This window comes from Podarcis liolepis (genome assembly GCF_965112155.1).
Source record: "Podarcis liolepis genome assembly, chromosome: 3".
Taxonomy (NCBI): Eukaryota; Metazoa; Chordata; class Lepidosauria; order Squamata; family Lacertidae; genus Podarcis; species Podarcis liolepis.
Window position 1 is genome coordinate 36710638 of NC_139557.1, and position 26830 is coordinate 36737467.

At 41.7% G+C, this 26830-nt stretch overlaps 1 protein-coding gene across 7 annotated transcripts in view; it reads right to left on the reverse strand.

The window, feature by feature from the left end:
• EYS (eyes shut homolog) overlaps positions 1–26830 on the reverse strand; it is a 471327-nt gene that overhangs the window by 321416 nt on the left and 123081 nt on the right. For all 7 annotated transcript variants that reach the window (XM_083495822.1, XM_083495824.1, XM_083495825.1 and 4 more), the window contains 3 exons: positions 16387–16558; positions 15603–15681; positions 6543–6742 (listed from right to left, as the gene is read on the reverse strand). In XM_083495822.1, the coding sequence (XP_083351948.1) occupies positions 6543–6742; positions 15603–15681; positions 16387–16558 (451 nt within the window). The remainder of the gene's footprint in view (positions 1–6542; positions 6743–15602; positions 15682–16386; positions 16559–26830) is intronic.

Sequence of the window (26830 nt, forward strand, 5' to 3'; positions counted from 1 at the left end):
CTGTGGAGAGGAGGAAGAGGAGCTGATGCCACCGCAATGCGAGTTTGTGACGTCACACACACTATATGCATGCATGTTTGTGTGATGTCACACATCCGCGTTGTGGCATTGGGCATCCACAGTCCTGAGGGTGAGATGGTGCCCATGGTTATGGAAGTGCACATATATCAACTAAAGAAAATACACACTTTTATACACACACCTATTTAACCAGAGCAATCCAACTTTAATATATGTTATGAACATATGTAAGAACAAAGTGTATAAACATACTAAGGGCAAACTCTGGCTATTGCAGATGGTGAAATGTGCTCTTCCACAGAGGTAAGCATTGTACATACAGTTGCCAACTTCCTCTCTTATCAATATTTATCAGCACCCAAGGCATGAAAAATTCTACATGTTTGCTGGCTCCTGGTATAAAACTTCATTTCAGCCATATATATATATGACTTTCATCGCTTTTCAAATATTTGAGCTGAAAATATATTGGGGGTGGGTTCACTTTATCACTTCCCAGTTTATCTCCGCTTTACCCAATGTGCTGTGCTTGTCTTTTTAAAATGAATGTCTTCTAAAAAGCAATTTTGTCTCTTTTTTGCGATCCTGAGGGCTTGGGTCAACTTACTTTTATGATATCTGTATCTACATTTCATACTGACCTGCATTCAGGAGACCCCCTTGGCACTGAGGATGCTTTTAGTATTAATTTACTAATTTGTGTAGCGCTTCTCATTACGGCAGCAAGTTGCTTTAATTAAAGAGATTAGAATACAAAACAAGGTAGGTAGGCTTCAGCTGGGAGTCTGTTTCCTGAAGCTTCCTTCCAGTGGCAATCTGCCCAGGATGGCAGTGAATTACAGCTCCCTAGACATGTCTCCGTAGAGTGCGAGCTGAAATTTATACCAGAGTTTAAGACATAATGCAATGCTAGAGCGTGTACAAGGCAAAGATTCTCTCTCTCACACACACTTTCCCTCCCTTCAAGGCCATGTCTGTGGTATAAAATAACTGCTTCACTCTATAGAAAAAGCATGCTGTGAAAATCCCTATCAGCTTTCCCTCTCCCCACCTCAAAAACAACCCTTAAGCATAATCTTTTTTAAAAAATAATAATTGAGTTATTCCTCTTGGTTTATTCTCCTCACCATGTTATGTACAAGTGATTAAGGTTCAATCAGGGCTTTTTTTTCAGCTGGAACTCACCAGAACTCAGTTCTAGCACCTGCCAGGTGGGCGCCATTGCCATACTAAGAGAATGAGGGAGGTGTTCATGGTGAGTTCCGGCACCTCTTTTTCTAGAAAAATAGCACTGAGTCCAACCAATTGTTTGCATTTTTCTTGCTGTGACATAAGCTAACAAACATGTCTGTCAGACTAGGACTGTTCACTCAACACCAGGGCCCTTAATCTCCCCAGCATCCAATGACTCAAAATGATTTTGAACAGGTGTGGATGACTTTTAATGGTGAAGGTATGAGAGTATGAGAGAATGATGAATGCATTAAAGGTTTGCCTTTTGTGAACTTCAGTATAAATCTTGAAAATGCAACAGACCAAAAATATATTCTACATCCATGTACAACAGACCTGCTGATTCAGCTTGCTAGGAATCCAGGTGCTACTTTTGCATATACTTATATCATCAAAAAAAAAATTGTCACAGCACCTGCTTGCTTACAGCTATGAGATGCCCCAGGCAAGGAATTCATGCATCCATAGAGGTCAAACACAGAACATTCTTCTGTAATTTAACTTGCTGGTTATACAAATGTCATGTAAACTGTAATGATCAATGTCTTACTGTGTGTGAATGTTTGTGTAGGGGATATCATTCTTTTCTTACATTCAGTTCCTCTGATTTTTTTTTGTAAAAACCCAATAAATATAGTTCTCTCCCCATTCTGAAGGAAAGGATTTGCTTAATAGCTTTCGACATTAACGCCAGCTGTTTGTGACCTTGCATAAAGTACTTTGGGACTTGTGTGCAATGGGGCACAAGGATAAGGGCAAATTTATATGGTATAATAAGTCAAGAGCTGAAACACTGAGCTCTTAGCATTTGAGAAGATCTATAGCTCACCACATGCTCACTCTTTAGCTCCATATTTATGATACAATTTTGCCTGCAGGCTTGGGTTGATTCGTGGCCAATTTTGCTATGTCTGAATCAAAGATGCCTCACACAGCTTTGCCTTCTCTGTTACAAATACATTTCTTTATATTCATTGACACGAGCATGATAATTCTACCGACAATAAAGAGTAAGGAACTGTTTTGTTTTTCAGTTTGGGTACAGTCTGAGAAGACACAGTTGGGGCTAGAATGCAAAATGTTATTCAAGGATCCAAATCCAGCTCTAACAATGCATAATTCCAAATTCTACACCATAGAACTACAAATCCACCATGTATGAGTGGTGCCTGCGAGATTAAATTAGGATTTCATCAAATTTTCTCTGATTTCAATGTTTTCTTGATAGGCACACTTACTGTGACTGAACACATGGAGGGGGTGTGTGTTATTCACCTTGCAAAATATCCACATTATTTCAATACTGTTCAGCACCTGTTTGTTCCCTTGGCAGCAGCAGCTGCTTCTTCTTTTTGCCACTACTATCTTTGATCTCACTGTCTTCACTCTTGTTTCCCACACTGCTGCTTAATTTGATTGACTGTGAGGCAACCCACTGAGTCTGGCTCATATTCTTTATATCATATCAGACGCCATCAACAAAATCACATAGATCACCATAGTCAAGAGAATGGAATAGTAGGGTGGGTTAATAAAGCCAAGGACTTAAGAGGCGAAAGGAGAACCACATGCCTCAGAAAAGAACAACATCAGAACAATATGAATGGGCTTGGACTCAGCTTTTTTTTTTTAAAAAAAAGAAAATAATAATTGTTTCTCTCCCCCCAATATTCATGCAACCAAATCTACAGATTTGTGCTGTATGTTTTGTTTTAAGATGAAATGTGCTGTTCTTGCTTGGTCTTTCATCAGCTGTTGATACCATCAACCAATGTATCTTCCTGTACTATCTCGGAGAGTTGGATATTGAGGTCACTGTTCCAGAACGGTTCTGGTATTACCTTCAGGAATGGTTCCAGAAGATAACATGGGATGTGCTTCTTGGTCCCTTGGCTCTTGAGCTATGAGGTGCCTCAGGGCACTATATTGCCTCCAGTGCTGTTTAACATCTACATAAATCTGCTGGGTGTGGTGATTAGGAGATTTGGAGTGGACTGATGACATCAAACTCCATGTTTTTGTAATAACTAACTCAGGGATGGATGAGAAAGCAGTGTCAGGATGTAGTGGTGGGCCAGATGAGAGCTAATATACCAAGTCTGAATCCTGGCAAGATAGAGGCTCTTGCAGGTGAGCAGTTCCTGAGTCTGGGAAGCCAGTAAATAACCTGCTCTGGATGGGATCAGACTCTTCCTGGAGGAGCAGGTGTGTAGCCAGGGGATGCTCCTAGCTCTAGCTGTGCTACTGGAGACACAGGTGTGTTTATTGACTAGGAGTGCCTCTTATCAGCCTTGGCGGTAGGACAGTAATGTCCATCTCTGAATCAGGTTAGCTAGGCCACAGCTGTCCATGAATTGGTAACCTCATATGCAATTAACTCTATGTGGGGCTGCCCTTGAGGCTGGGCCAGAGGCTGCAGTTAACAGAGAACATGGTGGTTAGGTTATGGGGACACACTACTACCAGCATATCACACCTTGTTTGTGTGTTTTGCACTGGCTCCAATCTGCTACTGGTATGAGACTTTGGTACTAAGGCCCTATACAGCCCAAGTCCAAGCTACTTAAGAGATCATCTTATGCCAAGTAGGTCTCTGCACACTGCAAAAGAGTTTCTCCTTCAAGTCCCTAAAATATCAGAAGTCTGTTCCTCAGTAACTAAGAGCAGGGCTTCCAGTGTGGCTGCCCCTGTTCTGTGGAACAGTGATCCTGTTGACATTCAACAGATGCCCACTACTGTACTTTCTGGAAACAACTAAAGAAATGTTCTGTCCCAAGAAGCTTTCACAGCTAGCTGAAAATGTATTTCCCTTAGATGTTCACTTTGCATCATTTTTGAGATGCACGTAAACAGCTATTCATTAATTTCATTATTATTTGTTGTTTTCAGGGTGGAATCTTAACCTACTTACTTGGGGGTCAGCCTCATAAACCTCAGTGGGATTTACTTCTAAGCAGAAATATAGGATTGTGCTGCAAACCTATTAGGTTACTTACCCCACATAGTTAAAAGTTACAATCCACTATTATATGGTTGGCATTATATTCTAATAATTATGCTTAATAAACTTCTTTCAGCTTTGCTTCAGACCACCAAGTACAAAACATACAATGATATCTTGAAATGTATGCTTTCGAGACTATATTAGTATTTCACACAGAAAATTGTCACAAAGGATTAGAATTCCTTTTTATCAAGCTTTTCAATAGATGAGTAAGTCAAAGTGGAAGTCTGAGTATTATTTCTAATACAAAGAGAATTTGATAAATGCACCTTAAAACAGCCTAGAGAATGTTGAAAGCTTTGTGTATATCTAAGTTTTTATTCCTGAAAAGAATTAATTAAATCATTACCAGAACTCACATTATGCTGAATCTCTCTGCAAATTCTAGTCACTATTCAATGCCTTCTTCAGCATAGAATCATAGAATAATAGAATCACGGAATTGTAGAGTTGGAAGGGACCCCAAGGCTAGTCCAACCCCCTGCAATGCAGGAGTCTCAACTAAGTCATACATTTAAATAATATTTGCTGTCATTTCAGTTGAAAAAAGTCATGTTTTTACAACCTATATCCCATTAAATCTTTCTTATTAAAAAGTCTAATATGTTTGAATATTTCCATCTTCATATACAGTCATACCTCATGTTACGTTTACTTCATGTTACGTTCTTTCAGGATATGTCCTGCAGCAACCTGGAAGTACCTGGAAGTACTTCCGGGTTTCACCGCTTGCGCATGCGTAGAAGTGCTAGATCGCGCTTCGCGCACAAGCACCAAGTCGTGCCACACACCTGCGCAGATGTGGCACTTCAGGTTGTGCTCTTTTCATGTTGCGAACAGGCCTCCAGAACTGATCCCGTTCGCAACCAGAGCTACCACTGTAACATTATTCATGAATTTGGATTTTTCTGTCCTTTTCCTCTTCCCGTCTCTTCACCAGCCTTTTGTGTGAATAGGGCAAAATAGCAGCAATTCTGTAAAACTTACCAAACCAGAGAGAAGACTTGTTTACAAGTACTCTGTCATAGGAAGTACTCTAAGTTTCCTGTGAATATAATTTCAATTAAATGGCTTCTTGGGCGAAACTGAGCTGGTATAGTCCCTATACGATTACAAATGCACTTAAAAATAGTTCTTGATTTTGATCTGCTGTGTTTGTGTTAGACTATGGTTAGTGAAGAAGGCAAGATCACAAACCTCAGCCTGATTTTTATTTTCTGAATAAATGGGAATGGTGAACTTGTCCCCTTAAAAATTGTAATTGTCTCGACATCTACTGAAACGCACCATGTAATTTTGAGTGAGATCTCATAACTATATATGATTTTTGCACATTAAAAAGTGTGACTTCAGAAAGTGTTACACATATTTTGCCCTCAAGATATTCATTGCAACATCATGCATCACTGACCACAGAACAATTGAGCAGGATTCAACCAAGTTGCTGCATGCACAGAACAAGGTCTGCCTGTGGAATGCGACTTTCCCTCCTTTCCTTCCTGTGTCCCCTGAACCCCCTAAATCTGCTCTGGACGGTAGGGAAAACCCCAAGAACAGTTTAAGGGAATGCACAAGTGGATGAGAGGATTGGAAAGTCAAATTCTTAGCTGGTGACACTGTAGCCTCTGACTCAGTGTCTGAATCAAGACACCAAGGGCAAATGACACCAAGGGCCCAATTGGATTGAGTGATTTTGTTTGTTAGCAACAACAACAACAACACCCCACCCTTTACCCTATGGCCCATGGTGGGATACAACATTAAAACACAATATTAAAAACAGTTTAACACAAACACAAAAATAAAGAGAGTTCTGAAAAGATACACCTCAAGCATCAAAAACTGGAGTAAAGAAGTGTGTCTTCAGCAGTCACCAGAAGCTGTGAAATGAGGGTGCCAGATGCACCTCTGTGTGGAGGGAGTTCCACCATTTAGGGGCCACCACAGAGAATACCCTCTCCTTGGCTGTCCCCCCTCAAACCTCTGCAGGCCAATCTCAGCACCCCAGTAGGGAAGGAGGAGGTATTTCAGATATTCAGTTACTGGTAGTTGTTTACTTAAAATAATAACATGCCCCCCTTTTTTTGCTATCATGCAGAACTCAAAACAGATCACAAAGGTTAACTCTTATATTGCTAAACCTTTTCAGATTCCAACAGTCCTTTTAAAAACATCACAACATTCATGTTGGTTTAGAAAAGACCCTATAACATAACCCCCTCCTGTTTTCTTAACAACTTGATGTATATTGATTGCTCGTGTTATAGGTAAGCAGACTACTGACCTGCAATAAAAAGTTCTTCCTGGGCCATCAACACATTTGCCTCCATTGAAACAGAGGGATGAGTTCAGAAGAGGTTCAGTGCAAACATCAATATCCACTTCACAAAATTCACCAGTGTATCCACTCAAGCAAATGCACTCAAAGGCATTGACCAAATCTTGACAAGAACCTCCATTAAGACAGGGAGCCGATTCACATTCCTGAGGAGATAAATGACAATAAATTGATTTCAGAGCCTTAGCAGCATAAGATTGTTTCCTGTAAAGGGGTATCTGCACAACAATGGACTCAGGGTCCTGGTCTTCATCAGTAAATCTCTTGGTGGTTAACTGTAATGCCCTGATCACAGGTTAAGCATATGCTTATGAGTAGTTATAAATTCCTGTGATTATACAGATGTTGGCAAGTGTGGAAGATTTCTAGCCACTCTAAATAAAGATCTAGTGACCTTCACATGCATCAACAAAGTCCTACATATAGCTAGTCACAAGTGATAACTTTGTGCAGTGGCTCCTGATAGCAGAAAGCTACACAGAAAAACACAGAGACACCCATCTGTACCAAAAGATGGATATACTGATGAGAATTACGCCTTGTGAATGCCATATGAGCATTCGAATTTCACATGTGCTGGGTGTTACCATATTTTTCGTCCCATAGGACGCTCCGTCCCATAGGACACACCTAGGTTTTTTGGGGGGAAATAAAGGAATTTCCCCCCTTTATTTCCCCCCCAAAACCAGGTCGGGGAAACGAAACCAGGTCGAGGAACAGCAGGATGGCGGCGCTGCGCCGCCCCGCTGTCCCCCGAGCTTGTGGGGCTGGCCGATGTCTGCCCGGTGCGCGGGGCGCTCTGCTTCAGGACGTACCTGCACGCCGGGCGGCAGGCTGCTTCAGGGCGCCGCGCGCGCCTGGCGGCAGGCTGCTATCTGCAGCATAGGGAGCCCTGCGGGAACTCCCGCAGGGCTCCCCATACTGCGGATGTCCGCCCGGCACGTGGGGCGATCTGCTTCAGGGTGTTGCGCGCGCCGGGCGGCAGATTGCTATCCGCAGCCTAGACAGCCCTGCGGGAACTCCCGCAGGGCTGCCTAGGCTGCGGATGTCTTCCTGAAGCCTGGAGAGCGAGAGGGGTCGGTGCGCACCGACCCCTCTCGCTCTCCAAGCTTCAGTGAAAGCCTGCATTCGCCCCATAGGACGCACCCAGATTCCCCCTTCATTTTTGGAGGGGGAAAAGTGTGTCCTATAGGGCGAAAAATACGGTAAATGCAGCCCCAGTTGCTGAGAACAAAAAATTAGGCAAAAGATTCTCATGCCAGCACCCTACAATTAGGCACAGTGAGGCAGCCATCTCAAGCCACAGATGTGAGGAGGGTGGGAGGAGTGGCAGTGTGAAAATCCATCTTGTTTCAGAGGCAACTTTTTAAAAAAGTATAAAAGATTTCTTCATAGTTGGATGTAAAGGATTAAACTATCCATATACCCTCCTTTCATCTTTTTATACAGCATCAGAAACTGGTGAGATCCAATTGTTTAGTTGGTGGACATTTTACCTCATCCAAATGGGTCAGTTATATGCCCATGAGGGGGCAGAATTCTACCCAAGTTGAAATGATTGGCTGGCGAAGGTGGCGGTGGCTGACTGGCCAGCTAGAGACAACAAAGAGCGTAGTCTCTGGTCAAGGGGAGTGAATCGCTGAAAGAGGCTATTGGTTAAGCTGAAGGAAAAGCTGGACATTAGAGAGGCTCAGGAAGCCTGAGAGTGACCGAGAGCTGGCATTACTGGCTAGAGCTGAGAAGGTGCAAGGAAGAGTTGTGACTCCAGAAGCAGCCCTCATCCAAGTTCTTCAGCTGAGCATCAACAGGATTATCAAGAACCTGAGGCAACAGTGGTTGCTGGACCAGAGGAAGACTGCTCCAGAAGTCCTGAGGGAAGCCAAAATCTGGAGAGAGGAGAAAAACTACAAGTCTAGTCTTCAGTGCCTAGCTGAGTATTAAATGGATAGACGTGCTACAGGAAAACTGGCTTTAGGCTTCAGTAGGGAGAGGAGCTGAAACCCAGATAATTATACTATTAAAGTAACAGAAACCGTGTATTGTATTGGCTATGCCATTCCAAGTGATAGTAATCATAGTGTAAGTGTTCTTATTCAAAGCAATGGTAACATGGTGAAGTTTAACTGTAATGCTCCAAGCATCTAGTCTGTTAGTACAATGGGACTTTCCATTTCTTCTCCTTCCATCCTACAGACATAGTGTAGGATTGTGGTGGCCTATTACAAGGGTTGAAGAGTCAACTGCCACCCCAGACAGCTTCTGTGCATGGAATGGGTGGGGGGTTCCATCCTGCCCTTCGCCTAGGGAGCAAAATGCCTCAGGCTAGCTGTGATTGCCATTTTCCAGTCTAGGCAGCAGATTTCGCTGTGGAAGACTGAAACCACACCACATACAGATCTCCTTTGCTAGATCAGGGCAAGAGTTAACAAAACAACAGAGATTAAAAGGGTATCAGCAACTCTAATCACCTAGATATGGTAAGATTTCAAAATTAACGTCCCATCTGAGGAGCCGTATAGATTTTTCTTCCCTTGAGCTGATATTTACTCATTTATTCATTCAGCAGACACAATCCAAAGAGCTCTGTATGGCATGCAGAATGGCTTATGCATGCCCAGTGGGGACTTTCAGTCTGTTCCAAATAGCTTTTGGGGGGTAGGGAGACTAAAGTTCCGCATGCATCATTTATGTCTTTATATGTGATCTCTTACTCATTTCATAAATGCAGTGTTAATTATATGCTGTTAATTATATGCTACTATTTTACAGCTTGTGGCGGGGTTATTGTTACATAGCACAGAGAATACTGTGGGGTATAATGCTGAGATCGGATGAGAGAAATTTTAACGAAGTTGAAAACAACTGTGTGACAAATGCTACACATTTTAATATTTCATATATCACACTAGAATTGTTGTTGTTGTTTAGACATTTAGTCGTGTCCAACTCTTCGTGACCCCATGGACCAGAGCACGCCAGGCACTTCTGTCCTCCACTGCCTCCCGCAGTTTGATCAAACTCATGCTGGTAGCTTCAAGAACACCATCCAACCATCTCGTCCTCTGTCGTCCCCTTCTCCTTGTGCCCTCCATCTTTCCCAACACCAGGGTCTTTTCCAGGGAATCTTCTCTTCTCATGAGGTGGCCAAAGTATTGGAGCCTCAGCTTCACGATCTGTCCTTCCAGTGAGCGCTCAGGGCTGATTTCCTTAAGAATGGATAGGTTTGATCTTCTTGCAGTCCATGGGACTGTCAAGAGTCTCCTCCAGCACCATAATTCAAAAGCATCAATTCTTCGGCATTCAGCCTTCTTTATGGTCCAGCCCTCACTTCCATACATCACTACTGGGAAAACCATAGCTTTTACTATACGAACCTTTGTTGGCAAGGTGATGTCTCTACTTTTTAAGATGCTGTCTAGGTTTGTCATTGCTTTTCTCCCAAGAAGCAGGCGTCTTTTAATTTCGTGACTGCTGTCACCATCTGCAGTGATCATGGAGCCCAATAAAGTAAAATCTCTTACTGCCTCCATTTCTTCCCCTTCTATTTGTCAGGAGGTGATGGGACCAGTGGCCATGATCTTCGCTTTTTTGATGTTGAGCTTCAGACCATATTTTGCGCTCTCCTCTTTCACCCTCAATAAAAGGTTCTTTAATTCCTCCTCACTTTCTGCCATCAAGGTTGTGTCATCTGCATATCTGAGGTTGTTGATATTTAATGGCAAATAAAAAAATTGTTTCTGCATTAGTAGCCAATACCCACTGATCAATGGTGGCAAAACAACAACAACAAAAAACCAAAAAGAATTTTTGTTGCATTTTCCTAAGAATATTAGTCATGCTGCTCAACAAAATTATTATCTACTACAATATTTAAATATGCAGTATCTGAGAACTAGGAGTGTTTGAAGAAAAAGGCAAGGCAGCAGAAGCAATGGTTAATAGTGCAAGAGTATATGACATGTTTAGCTATTTCTTGATTGTCATATCTTGGTACACACACACACACACACACACACACACACGGTCATACCTTGGAAGTTGAATGTTTTGCAAGTCGTACATTCTGGCTCCCAAATGCTGCAAGCCCGGAAGTGAGTGTTCCGGTTTGCAAATGTTCTTTGGAACCCAAATGTCCGACGCAGCTTCTGATTGTCTGCAGGAGCTTCCTGCAGCCAATCGGAAGTTGCACCTTGGTTTCCGAACGTTTTGGAAGTCGAATGGACTTCTGGAACGGATTCCATTTGACTTCCAGGGTATGACTGTATACAGATAAAAAGTTGGGAAGAATTCAACATTGTGCCGTAACAAACATTCCATCAAACAATTCTGGAAGTATGGGTGGAGGAAAAGTGGGAAAGCCCCTTTGCTGTAGCAAAAGTCCTTGCGGGAGCTTCCTTTAGCAGGATCCATTAGCTGAATCTAGCCCATTGGACCTAGTCCAAGAAAGTATGTAGCAAAAGAGCCCAGGAAACTATAAATGGGTCAGTGTCTGCTGCAACACTCAGAGGGACTTCCTCTTGTCCTCTTAATAGCCTCTTGGGAAGGAGAAGAAGGCAGCCAGCACCTACAGTCTCACTCAGAAGATGCATGGTGGGAGCACCAAAGCAACATCCACTTTGCAAGTGTGGCTAAGACTCAAGTGCTCTCCCACTGAGAGGTAGTGTTGTATAGTGGTTAGAGTGCCAGATGAGGACTTTGAAGATTCCAGTTAAAATCCTCACTCAGCTGTGAAGCTCACTGGGTGACACTGAGCTCCCCCTTCTCTAACCTACCTCACATGGAGGAGGGAGAAGAATGTTGTATGCTGCCTTCAGCTCCTGGGACAGAAGGTAGCATATGCATTTAATGAATAATGCTAGAAGCAACTGGGCTGTGTGAGCATGCAGTTGGCTGCCTTTTCTTCCCTCACATGGAAAACTGGATGAGGGCAATTCTTTACAATTGCTTTGAAAAGATAGAGTTTGAAAAAATGTATAAGAGCAAACGTACTGATCCTTATTCAAATAATAACATAAATATAGTGACAAATACTTTCTCCTAATCCAATGGAAAACCTTGGCACATTTACATAACATAACCTTGTGGCAAATTAACTTTTACTGCGTCAAAACGACAAGAAAGCACAATTAGTGTAATTGCCAAAATGAATCAGAATTCCTCCACTCCCCGATTGACGAATGCATTCATCTTCAATAAAGTTTGTTAATTGCTGTCATCCAGGCTTTTGAGATAATCAACACAAGTCACCTGAAAGTACAGTTCTTCGTTTTTGAAGGGGCGGGGTGGAGGGTTATTGCTAACTTCTCCAAACTAGTGAACACTTTTCAGTTTACCAAGAGCAAGGATAAGTAGATTTCCTTTTCCGATATACTCATTACTTTTACTTAAATGCAAATACCTGATCCCAAGGGGACTGGTGTGAAAACAACATACTTTTCCTATCAGCAAACCAGCTGGGATGTATAGGATGATTTATTAGAAAGCATTACATAAAGTAATTGAATTATATATCCCATAGGAAGGATGAGAAACTTTGTATACTGCCAAAGAATTTGAACCTATAGTTTGAACATTAGTCTTTCACTAAATTAATGAAAATACTTAATGGGAAACTCAAAGTCATTAAAAAGAAAAGAAAAGAACAGTCTGCTGTTTGAAATTAAGAGGTGTTCTGTGCTTGCTAGCCAAAAATAGAGGAGTGCTTTTTATTTCTTTCCATGCATTCCCCGTAGCTTGTTAGCATTTCAAACTATTCCTGCAGCTTTGTTCTCTTATATGCTCTTTACAAAATTTATGGAGAACAAATCAACCTAAAATAATAGTTCATTGGAGAAAGCATAAAAATCATCAGGAAGTATCAAACTTGAAAAAGAAGCTGAGAATAAAAACAGGCATGAGGTGCTGTTTTCTTATCAAACGTCAAATTATTGAAAATTTTATTAGGGTTGTGCCCAACATTTCTTCCATGGTTTTGTTGTGTTTTTTTTTTAAAAAAACCTATTCCCCGTTAATTCACAAAAAGAGAAAATGTATTTGAAAATTATCAAAGAGCAAGGAAAATGCAAGCAAAATTCTCATTTTGATGAGCTTTTGGTGGACAAGGGGTGTTTGTGAGTGTCCTTTCCTTCCTTCTACAAATAACCTTTCTACTGGTCTGTACCCTGCAGCTTTCTCAGGTGTCAGCAATTCCGGAAGACCCTACGACACACTTTGCTGGGCTTTCAACAGAAGCTTCTAGCAGCTGTTAATTGTGGTTGTTTTAAGTGTAGCCATTTTTGCTTTTAAAGAAACCAGTGCAGAAATACTTTTTGGGAGGAAAGGGGAACAGGAGTTAAAAGGAAGAACTTCCTTTAAGAACAAAACCTGCAAGTGCACCAATTTCAGGCACTTGGTAGCTAGACTTCATGCACTTTGATTAAAGCCCTGTGGAAAGATATCATGAGATAACTCTTCCCATGGGGCTTTTTCACATCAGGAAGTGTGGGCAGCTGCTTCCACCCAACACTCACAGACAAAGGCCCTTACTTGGAAGTAACAGAGAGATCTTTACTTGGTCAAGTAAGGCTCAGGAGTGGATGTAGTACTCAGGAGTCCAAATCCTGGAGTTCAGGAGCCCCAATCCTGGAGTTCAGGAGCATGGCAAGAAGTTCAGAACTTGACAGAAGCAATAAAGACGTCCCAACAAATTCCCCACCCCTCCTGCCAAGCTTTTGCCTTGTGGGAATATCATATTTGGAAGCATATATTCCTGTTGGGATGAATGGGTCTCCTTCCATCTGTGAAGGTTGCGCCAAGTTATAAGCAACAAGACTGCATTTTTCTGCTTAGATTCCTGTTCAGTAACTGCCACCTAGCTTCCTCCCATGACTGATCAAAGCCCTCCACAACCTCTGCTGAGGCTTCCAGGTCTGCAGGAAGATTGGAGGAGAAATCCACTATCCGTGCTGCCCTTTCCAAAGTGACTGAAGTTGGGGTGGAAAGGGGAGATCCTCCTCCAGCTTAGGTTCTCCCAGTTCAGCTACTCCTGATTCTTCTAGCCCATTCTAGACTACTACAGCTGGAGCAAAGGGCTGGAATCTCTACTATTCCACAAAGTGTGGATTGCGACCTGGATCAGGTTTCCTACACTGGCAATTTTAGAAAAAACTTGTGCTCATAGGCAACGTAGACTGCATTTGAAAATTCTCTTTTCTTTTGAAAATCTAAATGTCTCCTCCCTGCTCCCCAAATGTAGCACCATTAATCTGGGAAACAACACAAACATAAAGCAGTTCTGCTAGTACTACAGAAGGAATCAGCATCTGTTCCTTAATGAATTAAGTTACAAGGTCTGCAGAAAATTTAATGCCTCTTTTGGAACAAATGAGAATGGAAAATCAAATAAGTCAGGCTCCCTAAAGAAAAGTCACAAACATTAACCGGAGATAATTACACAGGGACACATTTCTAAAGAGTAACAAAAAAGCCAAGGTGGAAGAACTTGTGCAGATGACTGTCATTTCCGGGATGAGTCACACCACTTAAGGATTCCTGAGTCCTTCCATCCTCCCTCATATAACTAGCTACCTTCTGAGACGGAATGCGGTGAAACCACTTGGGCCAGTATGAATATTTATCATGCATTTTTATACCACTCTTCAGTGATATTCCCAGGGAAGTTTACAAAAAAGAAGAAGCATATAAACAATTAAAATGTAAATCTGGGGGTGGGGCACAGTAAACTAAAAGCCACAACAATAACAAAGAAAAGGGAGCACTTCTTAAATTCATTATTAGGAGCTGTCATGGAGAAAAGAAACTTGATTTTACCTGGTTGCATTGCTTGCATCCGGTCAAACCTGGTCAAGCTACTGTATTCAGACCACAAGTGCAAGAAGACACACAGTAGGATAGCAGCAATGCAGTGTTCATTATTGCCTATGGTTTATCCTGGTTCTGTTTACTAGTAAGCTGCCTTGCCCTGTGTGCCACCAGCCCCAGTTACAACCAGCCACTACTGATATGTTTCACTTTGCTAATGGCATCTCAAAAAGAGTCTAGGAACAACTGTTTGTTTTCAAGATCTAAATGTTGAACTTGTGGTATGCTACAACACGCATGGCATCAGGAATATGATGAATTAAAACAGCTAATTAGTTCATATTATGCTCTGGTGACATGGTCGACTCACTGACATGCTTACTGAACATCCAAAGCAATAGGAAAAGTTCAAAAGAATACAGAGCTCTGACTGCAGGTAGTAAATAGAGTATGAATGTAAATCCCCAGTGACCTATCAAATTACTGAATGGTTTCATATAGCAAGCACTATGATATCCCTACGAACAATTATAACAAAAGGTTTTCCAGCACAAATGTGCTACATATTGAGTCAATTAATGATTTAAACAGGAAACTGAAACAATCCATTAAGCCAGGATCCTGTTTCCTATTGTGGCTAACCATGCGGCTCAAAGAATCTCAAAAGAAGGACTTGAAATCAACAGTCCTCATCCACTTCTAGCCAACAGCAACTGGAATTCAGTGACACATTCTGGTCACAACCACACCTTACATTGAAAGCACATGGCTCCCCCCAAAAAAGAATCATGGGAGCTCAGGCTTAAGGGTGCTCAGTGAGGGGTGAACTGTAATGCCTAGGATTCTTTGGTCATGAACTTAAAATGCACTGTGTGGATGTGACCCTTATGCTGAAGGCAGCTACTGTGAAAGGACCTGGAACATGCACTTTGTTCCCTTTAGGCACCATCTCTGCAGATCAGTCCTTTGAGTCTTAATGCTTTTCCTGCACTTTGTAGTGAATGGAGGTAAAACACTGCAGCCTTTCTCCCCCTGAGGCACTGGACCTAATTATATGGTTGCCCCTGATGACCAGACTACTGAAACTTTTGTACCCTTGCCACCTCCTCAGTGTTGAGAACCCAGGGAGTACTTCTTTTGTAAAAAGCTTTGGTATTTTATGGGTTCGTGTGTGCAAATGGCCTCTGTTTTAATGAGAAGACTTACATTAACGTCAATTTCACATCTTGAACTGGTCCACCCCGCTTCGCAGTTGCACCGATACCCATCAATGAGGTCAATGCATCTGAAAGAGAACATCCAGGTCACTTGCCACACTTGCACAACACAGCACCATTCACATTAATCCGTTGTATTCATACACAAATCTCAGGCTAATCCTGTATGTACTCCACTCGACGTAATAGAAACTGTCCCTATAACTGTATTGTGTCATGACCAAACACCCTTTGGTACAGCATCTGCTTTGCATGCAGAATATTCCAGGTTCAATCAGTGGTATCCGCAGGTAGGGCTGAAACCCTGGAGTGCCATTGCCAGTCCTTGCAGAAAATACTGAGTTGGCTAGACAAATAGTCCAACTTGGAAAAACGAAGCTTCTTATGTTCTTTGTTCCTAAGTATTTTAAACCTCCACACATATGCTTGCGCTCCAAAGAAGAATCCTCTTTCAACCTGCTCGCATGCAAAGGCTGAAGAACTCCTTGCAAGTATATTAAAGTCTAATTAATGCACAGTTATTGAAAATTACTTTATGTTATTGCACTCGAATGAAAGAAGAAATGAGATAATGTACCCACTATATTGCATTAGCTTAAACTGGCAACATCTGTCATCCTTTAACTGTGGCTGTACTTTTACTTTATGGAACAGCATAATTAGAAGTATCTTCAGCAACCTTCCCTGACATTAAATTTTAAATGTTGCTAGTTCTTCTTCCCCTTCCCCTTCTTTTCTTATGGGTAATAATAGTAAAAGATGAAAATAGCCACCTTCCATGAAGACAAGGCGCTGACAAACATTCATCAGCATTTGTTTCACAGTTTATTCCAATAAAACCACTTCGGCAGTAGCACTTATAGTAGCTGATGCCATCGACGCAGCTTCCATTGTTGAGACAAGGTGTTGAAACGCATTCATCTATATCCACTTCGCACTGGTTGCCTGGGGTGGGGGACACACATAAAGACAACAGTACAATCAAAACACTATGTACTTTAAAAAATATCTATTTATTTATTTATATATGGTGGGGGCAGACATTGTATGCATTTAAGCCTGCAGCTCTAGCCTAGATGTATATAATTAAACTACAGCAGCATAGCAGAGTTTCTTAAGTGCAAAAATACCATGGAAGCAACACGAGAATATGAGAAGGCTGCAGTGATGCAAACTACTCATATTCTAATGTCCCCCCTGTAGCAATTTAAGACACCTAACTTCAGAGATAATTTCTAGAGCAGTGTGGGATCCAGACACTGTGAAGCCATAGGTACACTAATCTGGGAATATATGAATTGGGCCCTGTTGTCACCATGGAGTTCAGCCTCACTGGTCTTTTCAGCATCCCTGCAAGTGCTTTAACTCCAGTATTAACTCCCACATTTCCTGGGCAGCGTGCTAAGCAATGACTTAAGCACACAGAAAAAGACAATTTTAGTTTGCATGATGTGTATCCTTTGCTCACATGCCGCATTCACTTTGCATAATGACAGGAGAACCCCGAACATGCAGATACTTTTCTCATCCTCTAACTTAAATCATACCATCCAAAAGCACACCCTGAATTTGGACCATGTCGTAGAGCCTGGCTGAAGCAAAATACCATCCTTATAGCACTACCACTGATGACAGCACTCATGAATTGAATCCTGCCCCATGATTCCACGACAGATGCAAGTAAACTAGATGTACAGAATCAGCATGATTCCAAAGATCTCCATGTATTTTACTGAGATGCAGGTAAGCACATTTCTTCATTCCCTGGGAAAATTCTTCAAGTTACCTCATTAACACATTGCTAAATCATATCAGACAACATGTAAATAAACCCAATGTTATTTTATACATATTTCTGTATGTATGGACACGATGCGCTTCATATAGCATCCCACACAACAGAGGGGAAAAAACACCTTATGTATGATGCACAGTAAGCCTATAACTTAGGTGGGTGTTACATGCCAGGGATTGCACCTAAAGCAAAAATTGTGCATAGTCAAAACCCATTGGGTTCAATGGTGGATGGGATTACCAAATCATTTTTCCTGGAACTCTGCCCGCTTTCCACCCCTTTATATTTATTTATTGATTTGCCACACATGTAAAGCTGAATGTGCACAAGTTAACTGGGCATAAATTGTGGGCTTAGTGTATAGAAAACATATCTGTATGCTCTCTTGTGTGCCAAACTAGCTACTTTCTCCCCCGCAGGCCAGCAATAGGAAGATATTCTACATATATAAATCAAATTCCAGTAGGAGGCTTTCTTGATCTGTTGTTGTAAAGAAGAGGGGATAAAATGTTGTTAGTATACAGACAAAGAAGTCGAGCTCCACAATACTCTCCCTTTGAGCATCTGCTTCACCTGCATAAACTCCAAATACTTTCTTTTGAAGTCATTCACTTCTGTACATCAGAGGGTTGAAAATCCTTCTATAGTGTCAAGCTTGCAGGGGATGGGACTTCAAAAGAACAGTTACTCTATCTCTCTGGTCTTTGGCTATCCCACTGCATATACGCTCCAAACCTAAGGCAAACAATTTTCATCCTACTTCCCATGCTTTGATGAGGTCATAATGGCACTCTCTTCCCATATATATATATATATATATATATATATATATATATACACATACACACACACACACACACACACACACACACACACACACATATAATTGGACTTTCAACTTGTCACACTTGCATATATATCTCATAGTTTATAATTATTTGCTGTGCTAATATTAATCAGAAATTGTTTTAGGAATTGTGTACATGATCTCTTACATGCTACAACTTTCTCTCTCTGCAATTCAACAAGTGCAGCTCTTACAAAAAACACTAAATGAATTGGAATAAACTGCCATAATTAAGGAAATCATGAATATATCTGATTAGATCTATCATGGGGGAAAAATCAAGTTCCCTTACTATATAGTCTTGCAGAGACACAATTTCTTCCTTTCACATTAGCCCAGCTAATGGAGCATCTCGTGTACAAGGTGGAGGTCTGAGTATTGAGAATTGGGGGTGGTGAGTTCAAATCTACTAATTTACTCTTGTTGAGGATAATTTTTGTAGTATCATTAATCATCATCATGCTCAGTGCTGGGTTTGCACTATCCTGCTATTTTAAATTAAAGCCTGAAAATTTTTTTAGCAAAAAAATTGTGAGCTCACAACTGACCTTTTAGATGCCACTACACAATATGAATTGCACTTGATTGGAAGACTGAAGGAGTCAAGTCACAGATTAGTTACAATACCACCACTTATATGGCAGGTTTAAGTTAGATATTTTTTTTTAAAAAAAAAATGCATTCTTGGACCAAAGCTCACAATTGGAAAAGGAATTATTACAGAATAAGGATAAACTTTAGTCTAAAATGTATAACTTTTTATTAGAATGGGAAGCAAACGATGAGCTAGTTAAAGATCTAAACCAATGGGAGAAACTCTGGGAAAATGACCTAAAATTTACTGTGTGTTATTCACTGAAAGAGAGCTATTTGAAAATGATTCATAGATGGTATTTAACTCTGTGTAGGTTGGCAAAGATGTATCAAGTAGAATCAGACTTGTGTTGGAAATGTAAAGAAATTAAGGGAACTTTTTTCATATGTGGTGGGCATGTAAAAAGGTAGAAGAATATTGGGAAATGATTTATAATGAAATGGGGGGGGGAGTTGAAAATTACTTTCCCCAAAACTTGGGTAGCATTACTCTTCACAGCTTAATTTTTACATGGAATAACTGGCCTCTGAAACATCTCGCCTTAATACAAGTTTTTGACATCCTGGATGGGAGTCACTTCTAAACTTTATGTTCCTAATTGTGGGGTGTGGGGGGTGTGGGTGTGTGTGTACATATTTATACATATATCAAGATACAGTCAATATATCATATATTAATATGATTATTTGGAAATGACAAATAATTTGCAAATGAAGGAAAGACCAAAACAGAAAATATGCAGAGTTAGGTTGCTAAATTCTTATCAACCCCAGTGGGATTTGCATTTAACATGGAGGTAAGTGAATTGTTGCCCATACCAATTATAATCCTGAAACACAACAATTCATTTAAATTGGAGGGAGGAAGGTTATTCAGGCAGCAGCAGCGCTTTGCTGAGGCTCTTCAGCCTCCCAGCTAACAGCTGATGTGTGGGAAAGCTGTGCCTCAGCTGAGCAAGCTCCCAGCTGCTCCTGCTCTCGTGAGCAGGAGAGATGGCTGGGTGAGTGGGAGCTTGTAAAGCTGCTCAGCTGAGGCACGGAAGCCCCTCTTTGCCTCAGCTGAGCACTCTCAGCAATTGGCCTGGGCGATACATCCCCAGTACGAGGGCCACAGCATAATGGCGGCGTCACCTGTTGGTGTATCATGAGTTAAACTGCCGTTGTTCCTTACTCCCCCTGCCACCAGCAGACAACCGTATGCCCCTCAGTGGAGCAGTATGAAGAGGCCGTGCCTCAGCTGCCTCTGCACAGGCAGGGGGCGTACATAGACTGCCTCTTCTTCCTGGGAGAAAGTAGTAGCCTGCCCATGTGGCAGCCATGCGAACAGAGCCTGACACAGGCTGCCTCTGACTCGTGAGGAGACCCCCACCCAAGCCCAAAGATATCCTCTTTGGGCTCTGGGGTGGTTCTTCTGAGGGAGAAGCACTTTTTGGTCTAGAAAAGAGCACTGATCATACCTTACTTAAGAAATAAAACTGTCTTTATTGGGGTGGGGCAGCAGTCACAAATCTGACACAAACTGTTGTTATACTTTCATAGCTCGGCTGCCTTTTTGCTTCATTCTTCTCTGGCAATCAAGCTCCAGGCCATACATGCGGCTCGCTTGTGAGCAGGCAAGATTCTACCTAAACAGGTTGGCAACAGTATAGTCAGCCAGGTACACAATGTTTACACATTGGGAATGGGAGCTGAAAGTCAGCCCTGGCACAAAACAAACAAACATAATCAGGAAAGCATTTTTTTTCTATCGCGTTTACAAGCTTCGTTGGAGGAATTCGCTGGCATAGCCCTAGTCACATGTAAGGAGCAACAGAAAAGCCATACTATTCAAATAAATAAATGCTTTGACCACCTGTGATGGCATGGGCTGTAATCTGTACCTCTGAGGGAGAAGAGAGGAAAACAAAGCAATCGACTCCTTCACTTTGTTATCACTACTACCACCAAGTGGATTCCTCCCTTAGCTGCCTCAACCAGTGCTTTTTCTCTAGAAAAGTAGGTGCCAGTACTCACTATGAAGTTGTTACAGTAAATGCCACACTTCTTAACAACAACAACAACAACAACAACAACAAAAAAGAGGTGCTGGTAACTGCATACCTTTGAATACCCCCCGGAACAAAAGCACTGCTCCTAAAGCTTTGGACTTTAAATTGTCTCAATCTGCTGTCTATGGTAGGTATATTGGTATGACCCTTAGGCATGGAGTGAATGACAAGACCTCAGAACAATCCCAATACCACCCTGCCAAAAAACAACAAAAAACAAACCCTGACAAACTAGGCTTTTACTCAAAGTTTTAGTAAAGCAACAAGGAAAGATTAGAGTGTAGGTCATGTAAAACCCTCTGCAAAGTTGAGAAAGCACCTAACCCAACCAACAGTGGAAACACTTTTCTCTCACTGGACGCTGACGGTGAATTGCAGAAGCCATTACAGCTTCTGAAATCCCCTCCAGCGTTTTGTCCTGACGGCGGTATTGGCCAGTGGCACTGCATTACTGTTGATGTGTGTTGCAAACAGGCTCTCCAACATCTGTATCCCTTGTGAAGTGCATCACTAAGAGATGCCTTTTGGTGTGCACACAGGTAGTACTGCCATCATCCATGTTTTAATACCTTAGTTTGAAGACATGAAAACATATACTATATATTAAAGAGGAAAGAGAGAGAGACCTACACCAGCCCTCCTACTAGCTCAGCTGCACTGGGCAGAACTGTCATCAGCATGGATGAGATTGTCCAAGTCAAGGCTTGTTACTACTAGCCCTTGCAAATGAGCTGTTGTTACTTTAAATCTATCCAGTTTGGCAGCACACCTTGCCCTCCTCTCTGTGCTTCCAATGACACTAGTACATATGAACATAGGAAGCTGTTCTTATACTGAGTCATACCATTGGTCCGTCTAGCTCAGTATTGTCAACACTGGTTGGTTGTGGTTCTCCAGGTTTCAGAAATGAGAGGAGGGGTCACTGCAGACCTACCTGAATATGCCAGTGATATGACCAGTACCCATAACCATGCATGCAAAGAGGCCACACTCTTTGGCCATTTAAGGTGCCAGAGCCTCACTTCCAGCACCCTTGGCTGGCTGGCTGATAGCAAGAGCTGAGAATATGACTGGGATGTCAGTATTAAGCTCCCCATCCTGGTATAAATCACGCCACATTTGATGAAAGCACTGCCGCTTACATGCTTTCAAAGCACAGACAGAGTAAGACACAGCAGCCGCGCTGCAACTATTTTGGTTCAGAGCTGCCTTTGGTCTTTCAATTCCCTCACTTGTAAGGTCCTTATTCTTCAATGTCTGGAAGAAACCTCCTAGGGGAGTTTTGGAAGCCACAATCAATACTGTCACTAAGTTGTCACAATGCCTGAAGTAAATTTGTATTTGAGGGAGAGCAGCCAGCTTTAAGAAAAGCAGGGGGGACCTGAAGTGGTGTTGATGGGAAGGGAAAAACACTCTGACAATATAGTTAAAGATCCTGATCTAACACATTTGGCCTCTGGTCATTTGAGAAACTCTGAATTTACAGAGTTGCTATTAATCCTGAACTCTGAAGTACCTAGACTAACAAGAATTGCCTTCTATTCAATCTAGCACATCAGAAAACTAAAATCACTTATGTGGGGTAACATTCCAGGCTTTGCGAAATGTGCATCGATAGCAGCTAGGCTCTCACTGATGTTGTGAGAGTAAATGAAAGAAAAATACAGGGACTTTAAGCACTGCAGAATGGAGCAGCCTGCCTTCCCATGAAGAAAAGGCTATCCAAAAAGGATATTCATTTGCAGATCCTGTTTACCAAACACAGTGTGTTCCCAGGAAATTGTTTATTAGGCGAGCATTCGCCTAAAGAGCTGACAATTTGCATTACTTCCTATGGGAACATTTCCAATTCATGATCCCACCCCCTGTCATGATTTCTTCCTAAAATGGCTGCAGCAAACCAGCAAAACAGAGACAAAGGAAAAAACTGATTTGTCTGATCTCCCCTGCTCTCTGGTTTGTCCAGTCTTTCTCACACCTCCCTCTCTCCATGGTTTCTGTCCAAAAATAGTGGCCACTGACCAGCAAAGCAGAAACAAGTACGAAAGTGAGGAAACTCCAGCTGTTCAGATATCGGAATCAGCCATGTTTGTAGTGTAGTTTTGGTACAATTCCTTATTTTTGGATAAGGGAATTTTCGGAGAGCAGGACCTGCCCATACATTATTTTTGTGATCAAATCACTCTATGGTATTAAGAAATGTCCACATGCTACATTCAACAAGTGTATAATCTATGCACCTGTTTACACAAATAGTTGAGCTGTACACATGTACAATAATTCACATATAATGGTAAATAAGTGCAGTCTGTGTACCTAGGCATCAAATAACCGAGCTGTATGAATGAACAAGTATACATTCTTTCACAGAAACACTTATGCATGTGTAGAGAGAGCTTGCACCCATGTTCAAAATGTGAACAAGCCTACATATAGTTCACATTACATTCAACAGGTGTGCAGTCTGTAAACCGTCTTTTGCACAAACACTTGCACATGTGTAGAAGCAGATTGTGCCTCTGTTCCATGTAATGTGTGAAAGAGCCTATAGTTAAATCACACACAACATGCACAGCAGGACCTTATCAGCAGAAGTGCCACCAGTAGGGGCTGGTGGGGTAATGCAGGTGGGCTCCATTGCTCTCCTGGCTTCCTAACACAGCAAGTTGCTGCTGCTTACCAAGAAGGTGAGGGGGAAGTGTAGGGAGCTCAGTGTGCTGCATAGTGGCAGGAGCATCAAATCAGCTCTGCCACCAAGCTCTCCCTCTTAGGTCATCTGTTCCCTTTGTACATTTATTTTTCCAAAAAATGTCAAAAGATTGCTGCAAATAAATTTGCCAGAAACTTGTACATAACTTAGTAATGTGCACTGGAAAATTATGAAAACATCCTAATGAACCATCTTAATTCCTACAGATCAATAATAATCATAAAATACTTTCTGCTCTTCATGGGTATAAGAAACTTAAGGGGGGAAAGTTACTATATTAATTGTGCAATTACTGAAAATTTATAGACGGGTCTTATAAGAACAAAGTTGGCTTTATTTTATTGCATTATATTACAACCACACCTCCTGCAAGTTTCCAAGTAGACAACCACCTTATTGCAAACCCTGCAAAGAAAACAAACATGTTTTCCCCCCTTTCACCGTTTCAGGGCTTCAAACTGAGTTAAGTAGTAGCATCAACTGATTACAACGCCATTAGGTCCACTATGTTCATTAAAGTTAGAGCTGGAAGAAATAACGCAAGCATCAGGGTGGGTGATTGGGATGGAGAGGAAAATGCTCCAAGAGACATTTAATTGGAATTCTTTCATTCCACAGAAACTTCTGCAAGAAACAGCAAACATTTAGCATCAAAGTGAGCCGGCAAATGAGAGAGGACAGAAAATCACCTCAGTGCAGCAAGGACAACAAAGAAAAGTTAGAAAATGAAAGAAAGACAGCCCTTTAAATCAATAATCAGAAAGAATGCAATATTACTGGGTGGCATGTATATGTATTTGTTTATGCTACATATCCCACCCCCTAGCCAAAGATTTTCAGGGCTGGGTGCAGATCCAACTACAGTTCAGTAGTGGGGGATGGGGGTAGGCAATAAATATTTTTAAAGCACAAGCTGCAGTCACTACAAAGTGAGGCTATCATTAAACACTAATAACCAGGTTTTAACCTGGTGCCCAAATGAAAGCAGGGTCATTTAACAATCCCTCTTCTCAGGGAACTCTGGAGATTGTAGCTTAGTGAGGGGAATGGGGATGTCTTCTAACAACTCTCAGCACCCTTAACGAACCACAGTTCACAGGATTCTTTGGGGGGAAACCATGTCTATTATAGTGGTATAATAGTGCTTTAAATGTATTATGGGGCTCAGGTCTTGAGTCTTTCAAGGCGCCACAAGGCACTTTGTTCTTTTTGCTGCAACAGACTAATCCCCCAGGAAACAGTTAAACAATAGTTAATAGAAGTCGTGCCTGAAGGGAGCTGTCTTGCTGTGTTCATTTTATCAGCCAAGTCTCAAAAATGTCCTCAAGACAAGAGAATTACCATACAAATGAGCTTGTTGTGTGCTTGGACCTTGCTAGCCATGTGTATTCGCCTATAAAACACAGTGAGGGTGCTTATGGACTGGCATACTGTGTGATCAGCACTCCATGAGATCCATAGAGAGTTCGGACGGGAAAGGGGCATCATCAGAGCAAGGAAAGCTCCATCCTCTGAAGGGCTGGCAGAAGGGGATTTGTCAATAACTGGGTTGTAATAAGTTAATTCATTGCATCATGCACTTAACCTTAAGCAGCAACCAGTATGTTGATCTTGTTTAGGTGTACACAAGTTGTGATCCACCAAGCCAAACATGATAAAATTCCTAGTTTTTGCTCTCTGTGGAAAACAAAGGGGTGGCCAATCCCCACTTCCTGACTGAAGGAGAGGACTGATTTCAATACCAGCTGCAGGTGTGGAAGGCCCTCGGACAACACTCTCTCTTTCGTTCAGGGATTCTGTGACCTGTCCTCACTGCCATTACCACCAGCTGCTCCTTTTCCCAGTTCTTCAGTGCAACAGCCTGGTTGTTTGTGATGCACAGAGCCGATAAGCAATTGGGCAGCTGCATCTATCACCTCCTTATCACCACCACCATTTTCTGGGAGAAAATGAGAGGGTGAATAAGATGGTTTTGACCAAGAGGAGAAGAAATGGGTCCAGGGAACTTGTGTACATTTCCTCCCTTCCTGCACCCTCTGTAGGTGCCAGATCATTCAGATCCTTGTAAGTATCATGAGTCCGAATTTGTGCCAGACTGTCCTAATTTAAATTAATTCATACCAACCAATCCAACTCATTAGAAGCTTAAAAGTGGTCATATTTACAGGCACAAGGACTCCACGACACCCCAAAGGGTTGGGACTAGCTACTTGCGCAGCCTCTTCTCCCCACTCTAGGTGTCTGTTCCCTCCCTCTTAAGGGGGAGGGTAGATTTCCCTTTAAAACTAGTGTACCTTTTATTCCAGCTCCAGCACTCCATTGCCATGTGCCTCACTATATTAGTGGGAGCAAGTTTTTAACTTCCTTTCTCATATACGTGTTGAATAAAACTCGGCTGATAAGGTTGTTGAACCTAATATGCTATTGATTTCATCTTTGAAAGATTTATTACAGGTTAATGGCCAACTCTAAAGGCTTAGAATTTGTATTTTGGGGTCATTTACAAATTTATTGCAAGGAATTATTTTAGCTTAGTGATATTAAATCAAATTAAATGGTCGCTGTATGGAGGGGTGAAATTTGAAGTGCGAGGTCAGCTTGGAGGTAAATATATTTGCCCTGTTTTTACACAGCATAATACTTCACAGGTCACAACTTTGCCTTGCAGCAACAAGATGAAAAAGTGACTAACTTTGCCAGAAATGGGGACAAAAAGTCTAGAAATATTTGCATTCAACAGAGTTCGGTTCACGTAGGGTGATAATTTTTTAAACATTGATTTAAGTTAAATGTCAAATACTGCCTATGGAGCATCTTAGGGCTAGATTTGTCCTTTAATCTGAAATGTGGTGGTATGAACAATGTGATCCTTATCACTTCAAGAAACTTTTTGATGTATTCTCTTGCAAACTTTTATTTCCAGCACCCATGGTGTGCAGCATTAAAATAAAAGAGGATATCTCTAATATGTCAAGATTATCTAGATATTTGTATTTGGTGGGTAAGAACTATTAGTCAAGTTCTTTGGTTGTCCCTCACCTCTTTTTACACAAGGCTGAGTGGAAACTACAAAAAGGCACAACCCAGACAAAGATCAGCAAACTCCCACAGATGTGCTCAAAACTCTTCCACTGAAAATGTTCCACTGAAATTCACCAGGACTTACAAAATACGTAAGAAGGTACTGAATTATGGTTGGATTATATTTGCACCTGTGCTTAAA